Source organism: Lonchura striata, chromosome 31 (assembly GCF_050655825.1).
Source record: "Lonchura striata isolate lonStrDom1 chromosome 31, ASM5065582v1, whole genome shotgun sequence".
NCBI classification, from domain to species: domain Eukaryota; kingdom Metazoa; phylum Chordata; class Aves; order Passeriformes; family Estrildidae; genus Lonchura; species Lonchura striata.
The window spans coordinates 6,425,122-6,447,021 of record NC_140733.1 but is presented as its reverse complement, the minus strand read 5'-3'; the positions used below and the strand labels follow the sequence as shown (position 1 = coordinate 6,447,021).

General features: G+C 65.8%; 1 protein-coding gene across 10 annotated transcripts in view; it reads right to left on the bottom strand.

Moving 5' to 3' along the window:
• Positions 1–119: 119 nt before the first annotated feature.
• Positions 120–21,900, bottom strand: part of LOC110484524 (neurexin-2) — a 48,994-nt gene continuing 27,213 nt past the window's right edge. For 5 of the 10 annotated variants that reach the window (XM_085563446.1, XM_085563448.1, XM_085563447.1 and 2 more), the window contains 8 exons: positions 20,709–20,882; positions 19,729–19,848; positions 13,066–13,247; positions 11,810–11,981; positions 8,722–8,811; positions 5,934–6,253; positions 5,033–5,111; positions 120–1,336 (listed from right to left, as the gene is read on the bottom strand). In XM_085563446.1, coding sequence (XP_085419572.1) covers positions 603–1,336; positions 5,033–5,111; positions 5,934–6,253; positions 8,722–8,811; positions 11,810–11,981; positions 13,066–13,247; positions 19,729–19,848; positions 20,709–20,882 — 1,871 coding nt within the window. In that variant the 3' untranslated portion in view covers positions 120–602. Of the gene's footprint in view, positions 1,337–1,453; positions 1,583–5,032; positions 5,112–5,933; positions 6,254–8,721; positions 8,812–11,809; positions 11,982–13,065; positions 13,248–19,728; positions 19,849–20,708; positions 20,883–21,900 lie in introns of those variants that run through there. The other 5 variants (XM_085563452.1, XM_085563453.1, XM_085563454.1 and 2 more) reach the window with 4 other exon arrangements.

Below are 21,900 nucleotides of genomic sequence, written 5' to 3'. Positions count from 1 at the left end.
CGGCGCCCCCTGGCGGAGGGGAGGGCCGGGATCCCCCGGGGGGAGGTCGGGGGGTCCCGGGGGGTTCGGGGGGTCCCGGTGGGGTCCCGGCGGCGGCGCAGGAAGAGGCGGAGCCGCTGTACGAAGTATAGAATCGTGTATTCCTCTGTGCGCGGCGGGGGGCGGCCCGGCGGGGGGGGCTCGGAGGGATTCGGGGCGGCTTTTGAGGGGGGGGGTCCCGGAAGGAGCCCCCGGGGGGTCCCGACGCCAATCGGGGCTCTCGAAATTAAAAAATAAACCCAAAGAAATACCCGGGGAGGGGGGGGGGGGGCGGTAAAAAACCGATCCGAGGTTGGGCAGGGGGGAGGTTGATGGGGGGGGGGAGTCCCGCGCCCCTCTCGATGGGGGGGGGGGTGGTCCCACAGCCCACGCGGGGGGGTCCCGCGCGCCCCCCGCGCGCCGCCCCCCGGGTGGGGGGACACACACACACACAGAGAGAAAAAGAGAGAGACCACAGAGGCGCCCCCGCTGCGGCGGGGTCGGGGGGCGGGCAGGTGACATCCCCCCGGGGGTGGCGGCGGCGGGGAGTGGGGTCGGGGGACACGCGTGGAGACCCCCCCCCCTCACACGTAATACTCCTTGTCCTTGTTGCGCCGCGCTTTGCCCGGCGCCTTGGGGGGCGCGGCCGCCGCCTTCTCCTTGGGGGTCCCGGCGGGCGGGGTCGGGGACGCGGCACCGGGAGCCCCTCCCGGGCCCCCCCCGGGCGCGGCGGGGGCGGCCCCGATGTAGTGGCGGCTCTGGTCCACCTGGTAGGAGCCCTCGTCGCGGTTGCGGTACTTGTACATGGCGTAGAGCAGGATGAGGATGCAGAGCGCGGCGGCCGCCACGATGCCCACCACCATGCCGGTGGTGCCGCCCGCCTCCCGCACCACCTCCACCGCTCCGGGCGCGGCTGTGGGCGGCACGGGGGGGCGCCGGGTCACGGGAGGCGCCGAGCCCCCCCCGCGCCGCCCCCCGCCCGCGCCCTCCCGCGGGTGCCGCTCGCCCGCCGGCACCAGCCCGGGCGGAGCCGCGCCCGCCACCGTGGGCTCGGTCCCGGCGCCGCGCGGCGCGGCCGTGGCCGCCGGGGGGGCGGCGGCCTCGGGGCTCCCCCCGCCCCCCAACCCCGCGAAGTCCTCGTCGTCGGCCGGCGGCTGCTCGGGGCCGGGAGCGTGGCCGGGCTCGGGCTCGGGGTCCGCCGCCTCCCCCGAGGCGAAGCCCGAGGGCTCGTCGCAGTCGGGGCCGCAGCCCGGAGGGGCGCGGGGGGCGGCGGGGGGCGCGGGGGGGCCCGGGGACGCCGGCAGCACCAGCTCCCCGCCTGCGGAGACAGAAAGGGGACGGGGGGACCCCCGTCAGCCCCCGCCGCCGCGCCCCGCTGCGCCCCCCGACCCCCCCCCGCCGCCTCCGGCCGCCTCCGCGCCAGCTCCGCTCTAGGTTATCTTTTTTTTTTTTTTTTTTTTTTTCCTCTCTCTGCATTTTTAGCTAATTCCGCTACTTTTTTTTTTTTTTTTTCTCGGTTTTTTTTTTTTTTGTTTTTAAGAGCAAACCGCGGCGCTGCCGTCAACTTACATCGCGGGATGGGGCCGGGTGATTTTAGCGTGGAGGAAAAAGAAATTGCAGGAAGGAAGGGAAAGCACACAAAAAACGAGAGAAAGAGAAAAAAGAGAAAAAAAGAACAAAAAGAAAAGAAGAGAAGAGACACTCGGTGAGAAGGTGCCGCGGCCACCCCTGCGGCGCCAGCGCCCGGCCCCGGCCGGCCCCGGCCACCGCCGGCCACCACCGGCCACCGGCCCCCGGCCATCAGCCACCGGCCATTGGCCATCAGCCTTGGATCCATCCGTCCATCCATCATCTGTCCATCCATCCATCCATCCATCCATCCATCCATCCATCTATCCTCCATCCATCCATCCATCCATCCATCCATCCATCTATCCTCCATCCATCCATCCATCCATCCATCCATCCATCACGCATCCATCTGTCCATCCACCTGTCCATCCATCTGTCCATCGCTAAATCCATCCATGGATCCTTGAATCCATCCATCCATCCATCCATCATCTGTCCATCCATCCCCGAGTCCATCCATCCATCCATCCCTAAACCCAGCTGTGTCCATCCAATCCTGATCCATGTGTCAGTCTGTCCTTGATCCCATCCGTCCTTGAATCTGTGTGTTCACTGATCCATCTGTTCGTCCATCCACCTGTCCGTCCATCTGTCCCTCTGCCCTGCCTTCAGCTGGCCATCCATGCGGCCAACCGGCCATCCCTGTGTCCATCCTGCCGGCCTGAAATCCATCTATCCATCCATCATCCATCCATCCATCCATCCATCCATCCATCCATCCATCCATCCATGCATCCATCCATCCATCCATCATCCATCCATCATCCATCATCCATCCATCCATCCATCCATCCATCCATCATCCATCCATCCATCCATCCATCCATCCATCCATCCATCCATGCATCCATCCATCCATCCATTCATCCATCCATCATCCATCCATCCATCCATCCATCATCCATCCATCATCCATCCATCCATGCATCCATCCATGCATCCATCCATCCATCATCCATCATCCATCATCCATCCATCCATCATCCATCCATCCATCCATCCATCCATCCATCCATCCATCCATCCATCCATCATCCATCCATCATCCATCCATCCATCATCCATCCATCCATCCATCCATCCATCATCCATGCATCCATGCATCCATGCATCCATCCATCCATCCATCATCCATCATCCATCATCCATCCATCTTCCATCCATCCATCCATCCATCCATCCATCCATCCATCCATCCATCATCCATGCATCCATGCATCCATCCATCCATCATCCATCATCCATCATCCATCCATCCATCATCCATCCATCCATCCATCCATCCATCCATCCATCCATCATCCATCCATTCTCCATCCATCCACCCATCCATCCATCCATCCATCCATCCATCCATCCACCCATCATCCATCCATCATCCATCCATCATCCATCCATTCTCCATCCATCCATCATCCATCCATCCATCTTCCATCCATCCATCCATCCATCCATCTTCCATCCATCCATCCATCCATCCATCCATCTTCCATCCATCCATCCATCCATCCATCCATCCATCCATCCATCCATCATCCATCCATCCATCTTCCATCCATCCATCCATCCATCCATCTTCCATCCATCCATCCATCCATCCATCCATCCATCATCCATCCATCCATCCATCCATCTTCCATCCATCCATCCATCCATCCATCATCCATCCATCCATCCATCTTCCATCCATCCATCATCCATCCATCTTCCATCCATCCATCCATCCATCCATCCATCCATCCATCCATCCACCCATCCATCCATCATCCATCCATCCATCCATCCATCCATCATCCATCCATCTTCCATCCATCCATCCATCCATCCATCCATCCATCCATCCATCCATCATCCATCCATCATTCATCATCCATCCATCCATCCATCCATCCATCCATCCATCCATCCATCCATCCATCCATCATCCACCCATCCATCATCCATCCATCATCCATCCATCATCCATCCATTCTCCATCCATCCACCCATCCATCCATCCATCCATCATCCACAAACCACTGTCCATCATCCATCCAGAGTCCATTGTCCATCCAGTGTCCATCCAGTGTCCATCCAGTGTCCGTCCTCCGTCCGTCTGTCCGTCCCCCGCTCCTCCCCCCTTCCCCTGACCGCTGCTGCCCCCTCCCCCACAGGTGGGGTCCTGGGGGACCAGAGTGTCCTGGGGACACCTGTGGGGGACACCCCCGGGTGACACCTGTGGGAGCCAGTGCGGGACACCCCTGGGTGTGCAGGTGACACCTGTCGGTGCCAGGTGAGGCCCCAGGTGTCTGGGGGTTCTCCAGCGTCCAGGTGACACCCGGGGTGTCTGGGGGGTGTCACCGTGTGACACTGGGGTGGGGGAGGCTCCTTGCTGAGGTCCAGGTGGCAGCGCAGGTGTGACAGCGCAGGTGTGACGGTGTCACACGGGGTGACCCCAGACCGGGGGGTCCTCCCTGTCCGTCCGAGTGTCCGAATGTCCGAGTGTCCGTCCGTCAGGGGAAGGAGGGATGGGGGCGGGGCTTGCATGGCCCCGGGCTCAGGTGTGTGCTCGGAATGGGCGGGAACACCTGTGCAGGTGGGGGGCGGGGCCACAGGTGGGAGTGTGTGTGCAAGGGGGGCACCTGGGTGTGCAAAAAGGGGCACCTGGGCGTGCAGGGGGGGCACCTGGGTGTGCGGGGCGGCTGCATTTGTGGGGCAGGTGTGAGTGTGAGTGTGAGTTCAGGCGTGTGTGCACACCTGTGCCTGTGTGAGCAGCTCCTGTCCAGGTGTTGTGTGTGCACAGTTCAGATGTGCACACCTATACAGGTGTGTGTGCACACCTGTGCAGGTGTGTCTGTGTGTGTATGTGCACACCTATACAGGTGTGTTTGTGAACAGTTCAGGTGTGTGTGTGTGTGTCTGTGTGTGCACACCTATACAAGTGTGTGTGGGGGAACAGTTCAGGTGTGTGTGTGTGTGTGTGTTTGTCCACACCTGTGCAGGTGTGTGTGAACAGTACAGGCGTGTGTGCACACCTGTCCAGGTGTGTATGTGTGTGTGTGTGTGCACCTGTCCAGGTGTGTGTGTGTGTCTGTGTGTGCACACCTGTCCAGGTATGTGTTTGTGCACCTGTCCAGGTGTGTGAGCAGCTCCCATCCCCGCGTGTCCCCCTGCCGTGAGCAGCCTGGCACGTTCCCTGCTCACACGCGTGTGCAACACCCTCGGCCCCAACACCTGTGCGTGTGCACACCGCCACACCTGTGCGGGGGTCTCAGCCCCGCCGGGGGGGTGGGGGAGAGCCCCGGGCTCTGCGGCCGTGCCACACGCGTGTGCGAGGCCGTGCCACACGCGTGTGCGAGGCCGTGCCACACACGCGTGCCCGGGGCCCCGGAGCAGCACCCACCTGTGCCCGGCTCACACTCCTCCAGGTCCTCGTCATCGCTCGGACACTCGGCCGAGGCCACCAGCAGATCGTCCGTGTTCTGGGGGGACACCGGGGACCGGGGGGTCAGCGTGGGGACCCCCAAACCCCCCGAGCCCCCCCAGAGCCCCCCAGGGCCCGGGGAGGGGGTTTGGGGTCACCTGAGAGCACCCAGGGGTTCGGGATGGACCCTGCAGCCCCTCGCTGGGGTCCCCCCATACCTGCCCTCCCCCTGTATCCAGCCCTTGGGACCCCCCCGTTCTCCCCCAAATTCCCTGCAGACCCTCCCCCTGTATCCAGACCTTGGGACCCCCCCGTTCTCCCCCAAATTCCCTGCAGACCCTCCCCCTGTATCCAGCCCTTGGGACCCCCCGTTCTCCCCCAAATTCTCTGCAGACCCTCCCCCCATATCTGGCCCTTGAGACCCCCCTGTTCTCCCCCAAATTCCCTGCAGACCCTCCCCCTGTATCCAGACCTTGGGACCCCCCCGTTCTCCCCCAAATTCCCTGCAGACCCTCCCCCCATATCCAGCCCTTGGGACCCCCTCCGTTCACCCCCAAATTCACTACAGACCTTCCCCCCTTTGTATCCTCCTCCCCCCATATCTGGCCCTTGGGACCCCCCTGTTCTCCCCCAAATTCACTACAGACCTTCCCCCCTTTGTATCCTCCTCCCCCCATATCTGGCCCTTGAGACCCCCCCGTTCTCCCCCAAATTCCCTGCAGACCCCCCCTTTTACCCCCTCCCCCATTCCCTGTCCTTAGGAGGCCCCTCCCTCAATCCGCACCCCCCCATTCCCCCCTCCCCATTTACCCATCCCAGAGCCCCCTCCCCCAATTCCCCCCCCCACCCAAGACCCCCCCGTGCCCCCTCCCCGCCTTACCTGGGCGACGGTGTCGCGCAGGGTGGGCGAGCGCCCGCGGCGGGTGGTGGTGGTGGCCATGGTGGTGGTGGTCTCCATGATGGTGGTGGCCATGTCGGGGGGCGCGGGGGTGGCGCCGGGGGGCGCGGGGGGCGGCGGGGGGTCCCCCACGAGCCGCAGGTCCCCCTCGAGCCGCACGCGGGGGTGTCCCTCGGCCGCCAGCGCCAGCAGCTTCAGCCCGTTGTAGTAGAGCCCCGAGAGCTGCCCCTGGAAGGGGCGGCCGCGGTCCCGGCCCCCCACCCGCACGCGCGCCTGGCTGTTGAAGATGGTCAGCTGCCGGCCTGGGGGGGAGAGGGGCGGCTCGCACACCTGGCACAGCTGGAACCCGCTCACCTGGGTCACCTGTCTCACCTGTGCTACCCCGACATCATCACCTCATCCCTACACATCGCCCTGGCTGGTGGAGAGGGGCAGGAGAGGGGCGGCTCGCACACCTGGCACAGCTGGAGCCCGCTCACCTGGGTCACCTGTCTCACCTGTGCCACCTATGTCACCTGTGCCACCCGGGTCACCTGTGCCACCCGGGTCACCTGTGCTACCCCGACATCATCACCTCATCCCTACACATCGCCCTGGCTGGTGGAGAGGGGCAGGAGAGGGGTGGCTCGCACACCTGGCACAGCTGGAGCCCGCTCACCTGTGCCACCTGGGTCACCTGTGTCACCTGGGTCACCTGTGCCACCTGTGTCACCTGTGCCACCTGTGCCACCTGTGTCACCTGTCTCACTTGTGCTACCCCGACATCATCACCTCATCCCTACACATCGCCCTGGCTGGTGGAGAGGGGCAGGAGAGGGGTGGCTCGCACACCTGGCACAGCTGGAGCCCGCTCACCTGTGCCACCTGTGTCACCTGTGCCACCTGTGTCACCTGTGCTACCCCGACATCATCACCTCATCCCTACACATCGCCCTGGCTGGTGGAGAGGGGCAACTGGGGGGATGAGGGGGGTCTGGCATACCTGGCACACCTGGAACTGGCACACCTGGCACACCTGGCACTGGCTCACCTGGCTCATCCTGACACTGTCACCCTGACACAGCCTCATGGATGGGCAGGGCGGCTGCACACCTGGCACAGCCCCACACCTGGCACACCCCCACACCTGGCATGGCCTTAGCCCCACACCTGGCACACCTGGCACAGCCCCACACCTGGAACAGCTTTTTCCCCACTCCTGGCACACCTGGCACAACCTTATCCCCACACCTGGCACACCTGTCACGCCCCCACACCTGGAACAGCTTTATCCCCACACCTGGCACACCTGGCACGCCCCCACACTGCCCCACCTGCCTCACCCTGCCACGCCCACCCCACCGTCCCCCACCCTCACCGCACACCTGGGGCACACCTGGGGCACACCTGGGTGTGCCTCGCAGGAGGAGCAGCCCTGCCCCCCTCCCCCCGCCCCCCTCCCCCCCCGGGCAGTTAAAGGGACCCCAACGCCCCCCCGGCCCCCGGCTCCGCTCGGGCTCAATTCGGCCAATTTTGGGTCATTTGGGGCGGGGGGGAGGGGCAGGGGCCCGGCCTGGGCGGGGCCGGGGCGTGCGAGGGGCGTGCGAGGCTGGGGCGGCTCCTGTGCACACCTGCAGGGCAGAGGGGCACCTTCCTCGCGCACACCTGGCCCTGCTGCACACCTGGGGCACACCTGTCCTCATGGACACCTGCTGCACACCTGGCCCTGGTGCGCACCTGGCACACACCCCAGCCATGGTGCACACCTGTCCTGGCACACCTGGTGCACACCTGGCCCTGGTGCGCACCTGGCCCTGGTGCGCACCTGGCACACACCCCAGCCTTGGTGCACACCTGTCCTGTGCACGCCCGGTGCTAAGGCGCACGCCTGGTGCGCATTCCAGCCATGGCGCACACCTGTCCTGGCACACCTGGTGTGCACCTGTCCTGTGCACACCTGGCACACGCCCCAGCCACGGTGCACACCTGTCCTGTGCACGCCCGGTGCTAAGGCGCACACCTGGTGCACAGTCCAGCCATGGCACACACCTGGCATACACCTGTCCTGGCACACCTGGTGCACGCCTGTGCTGGCACACCTGGCGCACGCCCCAGCCACGGTGCACACCTGTCCTGGCACACCTGGTGCACACCTGTCCTGGCACACCTGGTGCACACCTGTGCTGGCACACCTGGCGCACGCCCCAGCCTGGTGCACACCTGTGCTGGCACACCTGGCGCAGCCCCGGCCCCGGGCAGTCTGGCAGGGGCGGGTTAGGGGGTTTAGCGGGTTTATGCGGCTTTAGGGGGGCTCTGGGCTCAGCGCGGTTTAGGGGGGCCGTTAGGTGCGTTAGCATCCCTTTAACCAGGTAATGAGGGGGCGGGGCAGGGGCTGGCCCCTCCCCCAACACCTGGGCTCCCTGCCCGGACACCTGGGGGGGGTCCCTGGACAACGGGGTCCTCCGGGACGCGGCTCCTGGACACCTGCGGGGCCCAGGTGCTGCAACCCCCAAATATCGGGGTCCCAAAGGCCGGGATCCCCGAACACCTGGGACCCCAAACAGGCGGGTCCCGCACACCTGAGCCCCCCCGCTCCGGGGTGCCCGGGTGTGGGAGCCTCCAGGTGTCGGGGGATCCCCAACACTCCCCCAGATCAGTGGGTTCCAGACACCTGGGACCCCAAAATCTCTGGGTCCCGGCCGCAGCGGGGCGCCCAGGTGTGGGGGTGCCCAGGTGTGGGGGTGCCCAGGTGTGGGGGTGCCCAGGTGTGGGGGGCGCTCGCTGCCGTTACCTTTGTCGAGCAGCCACTCATCGACCACCCGCCCCAGGCGGAAGGGGATGCGCTGCCGCGCCAGCGCCAGCCGCTCGCTGTCCCCGCTGCCTTCGGAGGGAGGAGAAGAGCGTTACGGGGACACGGGGCCGGGCACGGGGACACCGCCGGGACCGGCACGGGGCCATCGGCGGCGGCGGCGCGGCGGCGGCGACGCGGTGGGACCGTGGTCTCGGCGGCGTCATCGGTCTCACCAAGATGGGACCGTGGTCTCAATGGCATCATTGGTGTCACCAAGATGGGACCATGGTCTCAATGGCATCGTCAGTGACACCAAGATGGGACCGTTGTCTCGGCGGTGTCATCGGTCTCACCAAGATGGGACCGTGGTCTCAATGGCATCATCAGTGACACCAAGATGGGACCGTGGTCTCAATGGCATCATTGGTGTCACCAAGATGGGACCATGGTCTCAATGGCATCATTGGTGTTACCAAGATGGGACCATGGTCTGAATGGTACCATTGATGTCACCATGATGGGACCGTGGTCTCAATGGCATCGTCAGTGACACCAAGATGGGACCATGGTCTCAGCGGTGTCACCAAGATGGAACCTGGCCTCAATGGCACCATTGATGTCACCATGATGGGACCTGGTCTCAATGGCACCATTGATGTCACCATGATGGGACCTGGTCTCAATGGCATCGTCAGTGACACCAAGATGGGACCGTGGTCTTGGCGGTGTCATCGGTCTCACCAAGATGGGACCGTGGTCTCAATGGCATCGTTGGTGTTACCAAGATGGGACCATGGTCTGAATGGTACCATTGATGTCACCATGATGGGACCGTGGTCTCAGTGGCATTGTTAGTGTCACCATGATGGGACTGTGGTTTCAATGGCGTCGTCAGTGACACCAAGATGGGACCATGGTCTCAATGGCATCACCAGTGACACCAAGATGGGACCGTGGTCTCAGCGGCTTCATCGGTGTCACCGATGGGACCATGGTTTCAGCGGCACCGTTGGTGACACCAAGATGGAATCGTGATTTCAGTGGCCTCATCAGTGACACCAAGATGAGACCTGGTCTCAACAGCACCATCGGTGTCACCAAGATGGGACTGTGGTCTCAACGGCATTATCAATGTCACCAAGTTGGGACCATGGTCTCAATAGCACCATGTGTGTCACCAAGATGGGACCATGGTCTCAGTGGCATTGTTGGTGTCACTGCTGTGGGATCGTGGCTTTGCCATTGGTGTCACCATCAGCGTCACCATGGTGGGACTGTGGCCTCATCATTAGTGGCATCATTAGTGTCACCAAGATGGGAGCATGGTGTCATCATTAGTGGCACTCTTGGTGTCACCATCAATGTCACCATGGTGGGACCATGGTCTGGCCATTGGTGTCACCATCAATGTCACCAATGTCACCAGGGTGAGACTGTGGCCTTGCTATTGGTGTCACCATCAATGTCACCATGATGGGACCATGGTCTGGTGTCACCATCAATGTCACCAATGTCACCAGGGTGAGACTGTGGCCTTGCTATTGGTGTCACCATCAATGTCACCATGATGGGACCATGGTCTGGTACCAGTGGTGTCACTGTCACCATGGTGGGACTGTGACCTTGCTATTGGTGTCACCATCAATGTCACCATGGTGGCACCATGGTATCATCATTAGTAGCACCATTGGTGTCACCATCAATGTCACCACGGTGGGACCATGGTCTGGCCGTTGGTGTCACCATCAATGTCACCATGGTGGGACGGTGGCATCACTGTCAGCGCCATCGGGCTGTGAGCCCGTGGGTGTCACCATCGGCATCACGTTGACGTGGCCGCAGTGTCACCACCGGTGCCACCACCGGTGCCACCATCGTGTCACCGCTGGTGCCACCACGCCGTGACCACGGTGTGACCATCGGTGTCCCCACAGCCGTGACGCCCCTGCTGATGTCCCCAGCCCTGGCCATGGTGTCACCGGGGAGGGGGTGGGGGTGGCCCTCGGGGGGTTTATGTGGCCTTTAGGGGGGCATTAGCGGGGGAGGGGAGGGGGGTGGCCGTGGGACCCCTCGTTAGCGCTGCCTCGTTAGTGCCCTCGTTAGGGGGGTCCTGGGGGTGTCCCCAAGCACCCGGGGTGACCCCGGGGTGTCCAAAGGTGCCGTGGGGGGCTCAGGGGGGCTCTGGGTGCTCTGGGGTCCCTACAGGTGCCTTGGGGTGTCCCAGGGTGTCCCTGAGCACCCTGAGGTGCCTCAGGGTGTCCCAGGGGTGTCCCTGCGGTGTCTCAAGGTGCCATAGGGGTGTCCCCAAGCACCTGGGGTGTCCCTTGGGTGTCTGGGGGAGCCCTGAGTGGTACCTGGGGGTACCTGGGGGGGTCTGTAAGAGACTTGGGGGTACCTGGGGGTACCTGGGGGGTCTGTAAGAGCCCTGGGGAACACCTGAGGAACACCTGTGGGGTCTGTAGGAACCCTGGGGGTACCTGAGGAACACCTGTGGGGTCTGTAGGAACCCTGGGGGTACCTGAGGAACACCTGTGGGGTCTGTAGGAACCTTGGGGGTACCTGAGGAACACCTGTAGGAGCCCTGGAGGCACCTGGAGAACACCTGCGGGGTCTGTAGGAACCTTGAGGGTACCTGGGGAACACCTGAGGAACGCTGGGAACACCTGGGAAACACCTGGGGGTACCTGGGGAACACCTAAGGAACCCTGGGAACACCTGGGGAACACCTGGGGGTACCTGGGGAACACCTGCAGGGTCTGTAGGAACCCTGGGAACACCTGGGGAACACCTGTAAGAGCCCTGGGGGTACCTGGGGAACACCTGAGGAACCCTGGGAACACCTGGGGGTACCTGGGGAACACCTGCAGGGTCTGTAGGAACCCTGGGAACACCTGGGGAACACCTGTAAGAGCCCTGGGGGTACCTGGGGAACACCTGGGGGTACCTGGGGAACACCTGAGGAACCCTGGGAACACCTGGGGAACACCTGGGGGTACCTGAGGAACACCTAAGGAACCCGGGGAACACCTGGGGGTACCTGGGGGTGTCTCTAGGGGCCCTGGGGTGCCCGGGGCGCGGCGGGGGGTACCTGGCGGGTAGCGCTCGTGCAGGGGGCCGCCGTCCACCTGGAGCGTGGCGTTGCCGCCGCTGCGCGTGAAGCGGACGACGTGGAAGCGCCCGTCGCTTACGGCCGCCCCCCGCTCCTCCAGCGCGATGTCCTCGGTGCCCACGTTGAACAGGACCCCCACGGCCCCCTGAACCTGCGGGGCGGGCGGGGGGCACCGCTGGGTTCCTGTCCCCTTCCCCCAGGGAACGACCCCCAAATCCCCCTGCACCCCAATTCTGGCTCCTCTCACGGTGCAGGAAATCCCCAAACCTGGCCGTTCACAGGAAGCCACAGAGACCCCCCAAACCTGTACCCCCAAATCCCCCTGCACCCCAATTCTGGCTCCTCTCACGGTGCAGGAAATCCTCAAACCTGGCTGTTCACAGGAAGCCACAGAGCTCCCCCAAACCTGTACCCCCAAATCCCCCTGCACCCCAATTCTGGCTCCTCTCACGGTGCAGGAAATTCCCAAATCTGGCCGTTCACAGGAAGCCACAGAGCCCCCCAAACCTGTACCCCCAAATACCCCCTGCACCCCAATTCTGGCTCCTCTCACGGTGCAGGAAATCCCCAAACCTGGCTGTTCACAGGAAGCCACAGAGCTCCCCAAACCTGTACCCCAAATCCCCCCTGCACCCCAATTCTTTCCCCTCCTGCAGAGCTTCAGGACGTCACCAAATCCAGCCTTTAGCAGGGAGCCCTGGAGCCCCCCCAGCACCCCCATTAAACCCCCGAACCCCAATTTTGTCCCCTCTTCTGCCGTGGAGCTGCGGAAGTCACCGAACCGGGCTTGGACCAGGAGCCCCCAAATCCCCCTAGGACCCCCCAGGACCCCCATGAACCCCCCCAAACCCCGAATTTCTGATGTGGAGCTGCAGGAATCCCCGGAGAGCTGAAGATCCCCAGCTCCCCCCAGCACCCCCGTACCCCAATTTTTTTGCCCCCCTTACAACGTGGAGCTGCAGGAAGTCCCTGAGCCCGGCAGCGCTCTCCACACACAGCAGCACCCCCAGACCCCCCTAAACCCCCCCAGCACCCCCAGCCCCCCCCAGCACCCCCGTACCCCAATTTTATTGCCCCCCTTACAACATGGAGCTGCAGGAATTCTCCAAGCCCGGCGGCGCTCTCCACGCGCAGCAGCACCCCCAAAACCCCCAGACCCCCCTGTACCCCCAATCCCTCCCAGCCCCCCAGCACCCCCGTACCCCAATTTTTTGCCCATTTTTTGCCCTCCTTACAATGTGGAGCTGGAGGAAGTCTCCGAGCCCGGCGGCGCTCTCCACGCGCAGCAGCACGGCGTCGCGCTGCCGGGTGCTGAAGCCCAGGGCCAGGCGGTCGGCGCGGGTGCTGGGCCGGTCATTGGGGGGCCACGTGTAGGTGATCAGGGCCCCCCCCTTGCCGAAAATGTACGTGGTGCCCGCTGGGGGGGGGACAGAAAAACGGGGTTCAGGGGGGCAAGCGGAGGGGGCTGGGGGAGCCGGGTCTGGGGGGAGCTCAGGGCAGGGGGGCTCAGGGGGTACGGGGGCTGTGGAACTGAATTTGGGGGTCCTGGGGTTTATGGGGGGACCCTGAGTGCACGGGGGGCGGTCCAGGAGGGACCCCGGAGTTTGGGGGTGACCCCGAGTCTGGGGGTGGGGGAAGCCCAGCGTTCATGGGGACCCCCGAACTTGGGGGGGGCTCACGGCATCCGTGGGGGACCCCGAGGAACGGGGGGGGGGGCTGCGAGACTTGGGGGGCACCTCTGGATTTTGGGGAGGGGCTGTGGGACCCCCAATGTCTGGGGGGTTCCTTTTGTCCCCTTCCCAGCACGGCCTTGCCCGAGGGCTCAGGATGCACAAACCGATCGAAAAGACACCCAAAAAACACCCAAAACAGCCGAAGACACCCCAAAAAACCCCAAAACACCCCAAAAAACCTCAAACACACCCAAAACCATCGCAAAGCACCCCAAGACCATCGCAAAGCACCCCAAAACCATCGCAAAGCACCCCAAAACCAGCCCAAATCACACTCGCGTGCCACAGGGCCCCCCCAAACCCCGCCCGGCCCCGGCACGCGAGGAGGAGGAGGAGGAGGAGGAGGAGGAGGAGGAGGAGGGGGAGGAAGAGGAAGAGGGGGAGGAAGGTTGTTCCAGGTTCCCGAGGCAGTGAGGAGGAGGAGAAGGAGGAAGAGGAGGTGACAGGGGGAGGAAGGCCAGGCTGAAGCTCCCGCGAGCAGCTGGGGAGGAGGAGGAGGGTGAGAAGAAGGAGGAAGAGGAGGAGGAGAAGGAGGAGGAAGGCTGGCTGGAGTTCCTGGGAGGAGGAGGAGGAGGAGGAGGAGGAGGAGGAGGAGGGGGTTGGGTGTCTGTGAGCAGGAGGAGGAGGAGGAGGAGGAGGAAGAGGAAGAGGGGGAGGAGGAAGGTTGTCCCAGGTTCTCAAGGCAGTGAGGAGGAGGAGGGGGAGGAAGAGGAAGAGGGGGAGGAAGGCCATCTGTGTCCCTGTCCTCGTGAAGGGGAGGTTGAGGGAGTCTGAGGCTGAGGATGATGATGATGATGGGGGTTTAGGGGTCCCTGTGAGGAGGAGGAGGAGAGGGAAGGTTGATGAGGAAGGTGATGAAGGCTCACTGAGCTGGCTGTGGGTGAGGAAAGGCTGGTGGATGGAGGAGGAGGAGGAGGATGAAGGTGATGATGCTGAGGGTGATGAAGGCTCATCGTGGCACCCATTGGTGAGGAAGGCGATAGGAAGGATGAGGATGAGGATGAGGATGAGGAAGGTGATGAGTGGGATGAGGATAAAGATGAGGAGGATGAGGAGGATGACAATGGTGCGGGTGATGATGAAGGCTCACCAGGGCGCACGTGGTTGATGGCGATGGGGAGGATGAGGAGGATGGAGATGAGGAGGATGAGGATGATGAGGAAGGTGAGGATGATGAAGGCGAGGATGAAGATGAGGAGGGCTCACCATGGTGGCCGCCAGTGAGGAAGGGCGCGCGGTTGATGGCGATGGGGAGGATGATGATGATGATGGTGAGGAAGGCGAGGATGAGGGTGAGGATGAGGAGGGCTCACCGTGGTGCCCGTGGGTGAGGAAGGGTATGCAGTTGATGGCGAGGATGAAGAGGATGAGGAAGGTGAGGATGAGGATGATGGTGAGGATGAGGATGAGGAAGAGGATGAGGATGAGGAAGAGGATGAGGATGAGGATGATGATGATGAGGAAGGTGTGGATGATGATGATGAGGATGAGGAAGGCGAGGATGAGGATGAGGATGAGGATGGTGAGGATGAGGAGGGCTCACCATGGTGGGCGCGGGTGAGGAAGGGCGCGCGGTTGATGGCGATGGGGAGGATGAGGAAGGTGAGGATGATGATGATGGTGAGGATGAGGATGAGGAAGAAGATGGGGATGATGATGATGAGGATGAAGATGATGATGATGAGGATGAGGAAGGCGAGGATGAGGATGAGGAGGGCTCACCGTGGTGGCCGCGGGTGAGGAAGGGCGCGCGGTTGATGGCGATGGGGAGGATGAGGAAGGTGAGGATGATGATGATGGTGAGGATGAGGATGAGGAAGATGATGATGATGAGGATGAGGATGATGAGGATGAGGAGGGCTCACCGTGGTGGCCGCGGGTGAGGAAGGGTGCGCGGTTGATGGCGATGGGGAGGATGATGAGGATGAGGAGGAGGATGAGGATGAGGATGAAGATGATGATGATGAGGGTGAGGATGAGGAAGGCGAGGATGAGGATGAGGAGGGCTCACCGTGGTGGCCGCGGGTGAGGAAGGGCGCGCGGTTGATGGCGATGGGGAGGATGAGGAAGGTGATGATGGTGAGGATGAGGATGAAGATGATGATGGTGAGGGTGAGGATGAGGAGGGCTCACCATGGTGGCCGCGGGTGAGGAAGGGCGCGCGGTTGATGGCGATGGGGAGGATGATGAGGATGAGGATGAGGATGAGGATGAGGGTGATGATGGTGAGGGTGAGGATGAGGAGGGCTCACCGTGGTGGCCGCGGGTGAGGAAGGGCGCGCGGTTGATGGCGATGGGCGCCGTGCCGTGCCGCCCGTGGAAGTGGTGCACGTGGTGGGTGGTCGAGAGGCTGGAGGAGACGCGGGCGGGGCGGGCGGGGGGCACCAGCACCCCCAGCACCCCCAGCGCCCCCAGCGCCAGCACCCCCAGCGCCCCGGGGCCCCCCCGGCCCCCCATCGGCCCCTCAGCGACCCCCCCCCATCCGGCGGCGCCGGGGGGACCCCGCGAGGGGGACCCCAAATGGGGGGAGGAGCCCCCGGATGGAGATGGAGGGAGGGGGGAGAGATGGGGCAGCCCCCGGGTTTGGGGGGGGGAGGGAACCCCCAAATTGGGGGGGTGGAAGGAGAGGAGGGAGCCCCCAAATCGGGGGGGGTGAACAAAGAGGGGTGAGCCCCCAAATTGAGGGGGTGGGAGGAGAAGGGGGAGCCCCCAAACTGGAGGTGAGGGTGGGGAGGGACAGGGGACCCCCGAAATGGATGGAAAAGGGGGTGGGGGAGTCCCCAGATGAGCGGGGGAGCCCCCAAATGAAGGGGGTGGTCCCCAAATGAGGGGGTGGAGGTGGGGGGGGAGGAAGACCCCCAAAATGGGGGGGGAGGGCGGAAGGAGAGGGGGAGACTCCAAATGAGGGGAGGGGGGTGAAGGGAGAGGGTCAGAACCCCCAAATGGGGTCTAGGAGGGATTGAACCCCAAAATGGGGGGGGGAGGAGGTGGGGGGCTCCCAAATCGGGGGGTGGGAGAAGGAGAGGGGCAGCCCCCAGTTAAAGAGGGGGGTGAGAGCAGGGGGAGACCCCAAAATGTGGGGCTGGGGGTGAAGGGAGGTGGGCGTCCCCAAAAGGGGGGAGGGAGGAGGGCGAGACCCCAAAACGGGGGGGAAAGGGAGAGGGGGAGCCCCAAAAGGGGGGTCTGGAAAGGACTGAGCCCCAAAATGGGGGGAGGTGGTGAGGGGAGGGGTTGTGCCCCAAAATGAGGCCCGGAGGGGGTTCCTCAACCCTAAAATGGGGTTTGAGGGGGGGGTGTGCCCCAAAAGAGGGTCTAGGGGGGTGCTGAACCCCGAAATGGGGCTGGGGGGGGTCGTGAGCCCAAAATTGGGGCGGGGGGGCTTCAAATCGGCTCAAAAATGGGGAGGGGGGGGCAGTCCCGGCTCAACCCAACCTGAAGTTGGGGAACCCCAAATCCCCCCCAGAAGGGCCGGGGGGGGTCCCCGAATCTCCCCCCCCGTGGGGCTCAACGAGCCCAAAATCCACCCACGGGGCTGGGGAGGGGCCCCGGCTCACCCCGAAAATGGGGCTGGGGGCGGCCCTGAGAAACCCCAACCCCCCAAAATAGGGCCGGGGTGGGGGGGCAATCCCCCCCCTCAATGGGGCTGGGGGCGGCAAATCCCCTAAAATAGAACCGGGGGGGCCCGGTCACCCCAAGAGGGGTGGGGGGGGGGGGGCTGAATCCCCTAAAATGAGGCCGGGGGGGGCCCGAATCCCCCCAAATGGGGCTGGGGGGGGGGCCCGAATCCCCCCAAATGGGGCTGGGGGGGGGGCCCGAATCCCCCCAAATGGGGCTGGGGGGGGGGATCACCCGAATCTCCCCCTCGATCGGGGCTGGGGGGGCCCGAATGTCCCCAAAATGGGTCTGGGGGCGGGCGGCTCCCCCCCCTAAAAAAGCGGCGGCGCCCCCAAAGGGCCCCGGGGGTCCCGACCCCCCCTGGGCTGCGGGGCCGGGGGGTCCCGAGCGCCCCCCCCGCGGGGGGTCTGGATCCCCCCCCCGGGGCTCAGCGCATTAGGGGGGGGGGCGCGGGGGGGCCCCGGGGCGGGGGGGGCCAGGGCGGGGGGGGCGCGGGGGGCGCTCAGAGGGGGTCGAGCATGGTCCGGGGGGGGGCTCGGGGGGGGGATGTGGGGCTGGGAAATGGGGGGGGGGCTGCGGGATGGGCGGGGGGGGGGATGGGGGTGCGGGATGTGGGGCAGGAGAGATGCGGGGGGGGGGCTGGGAAATGGGGGGAGGGGGGAGATGGAGCGGGGGGGGCGATGTGGGGCGGGGGGGGATGGGCGGTGTGGGGCGGGGGCTGCGGGAGGATGAGGATGAGGATGGGGATGAGGATGAGGATGGCGATGGGGATGAAGCGGGGGCTGGGCCGGGGGGCTCTGGCCTGGGCGGCGGCGGCGGCGCGGTGGGGCCGGAGGGTCGGTGGGGCCGGCGGGGCCGTGGGGCGGCGGGGCCGTGGGGCGGTGGGCGCGGGCGGCCGTGGGGCGGCGGCGGCGGCGGCGGCGGCGGCGGCTGCTGCAGCGGGAGGGGCGGGGGCGGGGGAGGGGCGGGGGGAGGGGCCGGGGGGGAGGGGCCACGCGCGACCCACGAGGGGGAACCCACGGACCCCCCCGGCGAGGGGCGGGGGAGCCCCACGGAGCCGCGGGGCCGCCCCACGGGGAGGCGCGGGGCTGCCCCCGGCCCCACCGGGACCCGTCCGCCCCACGGAGCCCCACGCGGGGCGGCCCCCGGCCCCACCGGGACCCGTCCGCCCCACGGAGCCCCACGCGGGGCTGCCCCCGGCCCCACCGGGACCCGTCCGCCCCGCGGAGCCCCACGCGGGGCTGCCCCCGGCCCCACCGGGACCCGTCCGCCCCACGGAGCCCCACGCGGGGCTGCCCCCGGCCCCACCGGGACCCGTCCGCCCCGCGGAGCCCCACGCGGGGTTGTCCCCGTGGGCCGCGCCTCGGCGGTGCCGCCACCCCCGGCTGTCCCCACAGCGTGTCCTGCCCCACGGGGACGCCGCCAGCCGCGCCCCGGCCCCCCCGTGTCCGCGGGCAGGGGTGGGGCAGGGGCTGGACTCACCTGGAGGGTGGGGGGACATTGGGGACACTGGGGACAGGGGGGGACACGGCCCCCCCGTGGGACACAGGTGTCCCACGTGCTGCCCCCTGCCCCACGCGTGGGGCCGTGGGGACACGGAGCCCTCGGGCAGGGGACAGAGCCACCCCTGGCCAGGGACACACGTGTCCCTCGTGTCCCCCGTGTCCCTTGTGTCCCCTGTGTGGGAGCCCTGGGGGGACATGGAGCCCTCGTGCCAGGCCCAGGTGGCACAGGTAACACGGGTGACACGGGTGACACGGGTGACACCCGCGCTGCCACCTGCCCTCCTTCAGCGCCATGGGGACACGAAGGAGGTGACGGAGCCACCTCAGCTCGGGACACTTGTCCCGCGTGGGGGGGGTCACACAGCCCCACCCCCGAGCGAGGGACACGCGTGTCCGCTCCCAGGGACACGGGCCACCGGCCCCCTCTGCTCGCCCCGGGGGGTCCTGGGCTCCCCCCTCGTGGGGTGTCCCCCCCCGGGACCCCTGTGCCCCCTGTGCCCCCGAATCACCTCGTGCCCCCCACTCACACTGGGCACAGCTGCCCCTCTGAGCCCCCCAAATCTCCTCTGTGCCCCCAAATCCCCCCGAGCCCCCCCACTCAATCTGGGCACAGCTGCTCCCCACAGCCTTCCTGAGCCCCCCGGGCCCCCAAAACCCCCCAAATCCCCCCGGCCCCCCACTCACACTCAGTGCAGTGGCCCCCCTGCCTTGCCCCAAGCCTCCCAGGCCCCCCAAACCCCACCAGCCCCCCCCCCCCCAAATCCTTCCCGTCCCCCGCTCGCGCTTGGCGCAGCCAGACCCCTGGGTGTCCCTGAGTCCCCCAAGCCCCCCAAACCCCCCAAGCCCCCCGAGCCCCCCACTCATGCTCGGCGCAGCCGGACCCCTGGGTGTCTCTGAGTCCCCCAAGCCCCCCAGGACCCCCAAACCCCCCAAGCCCCCCAAACCCCCGAGCCCCCCACTCACGCTCGGCGCAGCCAGCCCCTCTGGGTTGCCCCGAGCTGCCCGAGCCCCCCAGGCCCCCCAAACCCCCTGGCCCCCCACTCACGCTCGGCGCAGCCGGCCCCCCCGAAGGCCGTCATGCTGCAGTCGCAGGTGAAGCCGTCCCACTGCTGCAGGCAGACGCCCCCGTGGGCACACGAGTCCTCGGCGCACGTCGTGCTGGGGCCTGGGGGGGCACCGGGCTCGTGGGGACCCCCCCGGCTCCCCCAGACCCGGCCCCAAACCCGGGGGGGGGCTCTCCGTGGGGTTTTGGGGCCTTAAATCCCCTCCTCCCCACCCCCCCCCCGGGGGCTGGGTACCCCCAAACACCTCCTTGTGCCCCTCGCCCACCCCGAGCCCCCTGCCCACCCGTGTGCCCCCCACAAGCCTTTGGGAAACTCCTGGACACCCCCAAAAAAAGCCCCAAATACCCCCGGACCCCTGTGCCCCCCCCATATTCCTGTACCCCCCAGACCCCTGTGCCCCCCCAGACCCCCCCAGTGCCCCCCAATTCTTGCCATCCCAGCCCATCCTGCCCACGCCCCCACATTCTGCAGCCCCCAGACCCCCCAATTCTCACAGTCCCGACCCTTCCTGCCCACCCCCCACATCCCAAAGCCCCCAGACCCCCCAATTCTCACCATCCCAGCCCCCCCCAGCATGTCCCCCACATTCTGCAGCCCCCAGACCCCCCCAATTCTCGCCCCCCCTGCACACCCCCAACATCCTGCAGCCCCCAGCCCCCCCCAGTGCCCCCCGCTCTCACCGTCGCAGCCCCTCCGCACATCCCGTCCCCCACATCCCAAAGCCCCCAGACCCCCCGAGACCCCCCGAATTCTCACCCCCCTGCACACCCCCAACATCCTGCAGCCCCCAGACCCCACCAGTGCCCCCCAATTCTCACAGTCCCAGCCCCCCCCAGCATGTCCCCCACACCCTGCAGCCCCCAGACCCCACCAGTGCCCCCCAATTCTCACAGTCCCAGTCCCCCCTGGCATGTCCCCCATACCCTGCAGCCCCCAGACCCCCCGTGCCCCCCGTTCTCACCGTCGCAGCCCCTCCGCACGTCCCCCACGCGCCTCAGGGCGTCCCCCAGCAGGTCGGGCAGGCGCCCGTTGAGGTCCAGCGAGGCCAGGCAGCCCCGGAAGCCCCCCCGGGAGGCCACGAGGCGCGGGAGGCGGCCCAGGAGCCCCGGGCTGACCCCCCCGACGTACAGCTCACCTGGGGGGGCACGGGGAGGGTCACCTGGGGGGGGCACCCACCGCTCTGTGCGCCCCAAAACAGCCTCGGGGGGGGGGTCACCCATGGGGGGCTCCCTCTGTGTCCCATTGTTCCCCCCCCACCCCTGTGATGTCCAGGTGCACCCCGGGTACACCTGGGACACACCTGGGGGGCACCTGGGGGGGGGTGTCACTCGATAGGTGAGGGGAGACCCCCCCCCCGTGGGTACCCCACTGGGGTGACCCCTCCCATCCAGCCCAGGATGATCCCCACAGCTGTGCCCTCCCCCAGGTGTCACCCAGGTGTCATCCAGGTATGCCCCAGCTGCCCCAGGTGTGTCCCAGGTGTATCCCAGGTGTGTCCCAGCTGCCCCAGGTGTGTCCCAGGTGCCCCAGGTGTATCCCAGGTGTGTCCCAGGTGTGCCCAGGTGTGTCCCAGGTGCCCCAGGTGTATCCCAGGTGTGTTCCAGGTGTGCCCAGGTGTGCCCAGATGTGTCCCAGGTGTCCCCAGGTGTACCCCAGGTGTGATCCAGGTGTGTCCCAGCTGCCCCAGGTGTGTCCCAGGTGTGTCCCAGGTGCCCCAGGTATGCCCCGGGTGTATCCCAGATGTGCCCAGGTGTGTCCAGGTGTGTCCCAGGTGTGTTTCAGGTGCGTTCCAGGTGTGCCCAGCTGTCCCCCAGGTGTGTCCCAGATGCCCCAGGTGTGCCCAGGTGTCCCCAGGTGTACCCCAGGTGTAATCCAGGTGTGTCCCAGGTGCCCCAGGTGTGTCCCAGGTGTGTCCAGGTGTGTCCCAGGTGCCCCAGGTATGCCCCGGGTGTATCCCAGGTGTGTGCCAGGTGTGTCCCAGGTGTGCCCAGGTGTATCCCAGGTGTCCCCCAGGTGTATCCCAGGTGTGCACAGGTGTGTTTCAGGTGCGTTCCAGGTGTTCTCAGCTGTCCCCCAGGTGTGTCCCAGGTGTGTCCAGGTGTGTCCCAGGTGCCCCAGGTATGCCCCGGGTGTATCCCAGGTGTGTCCCAGGT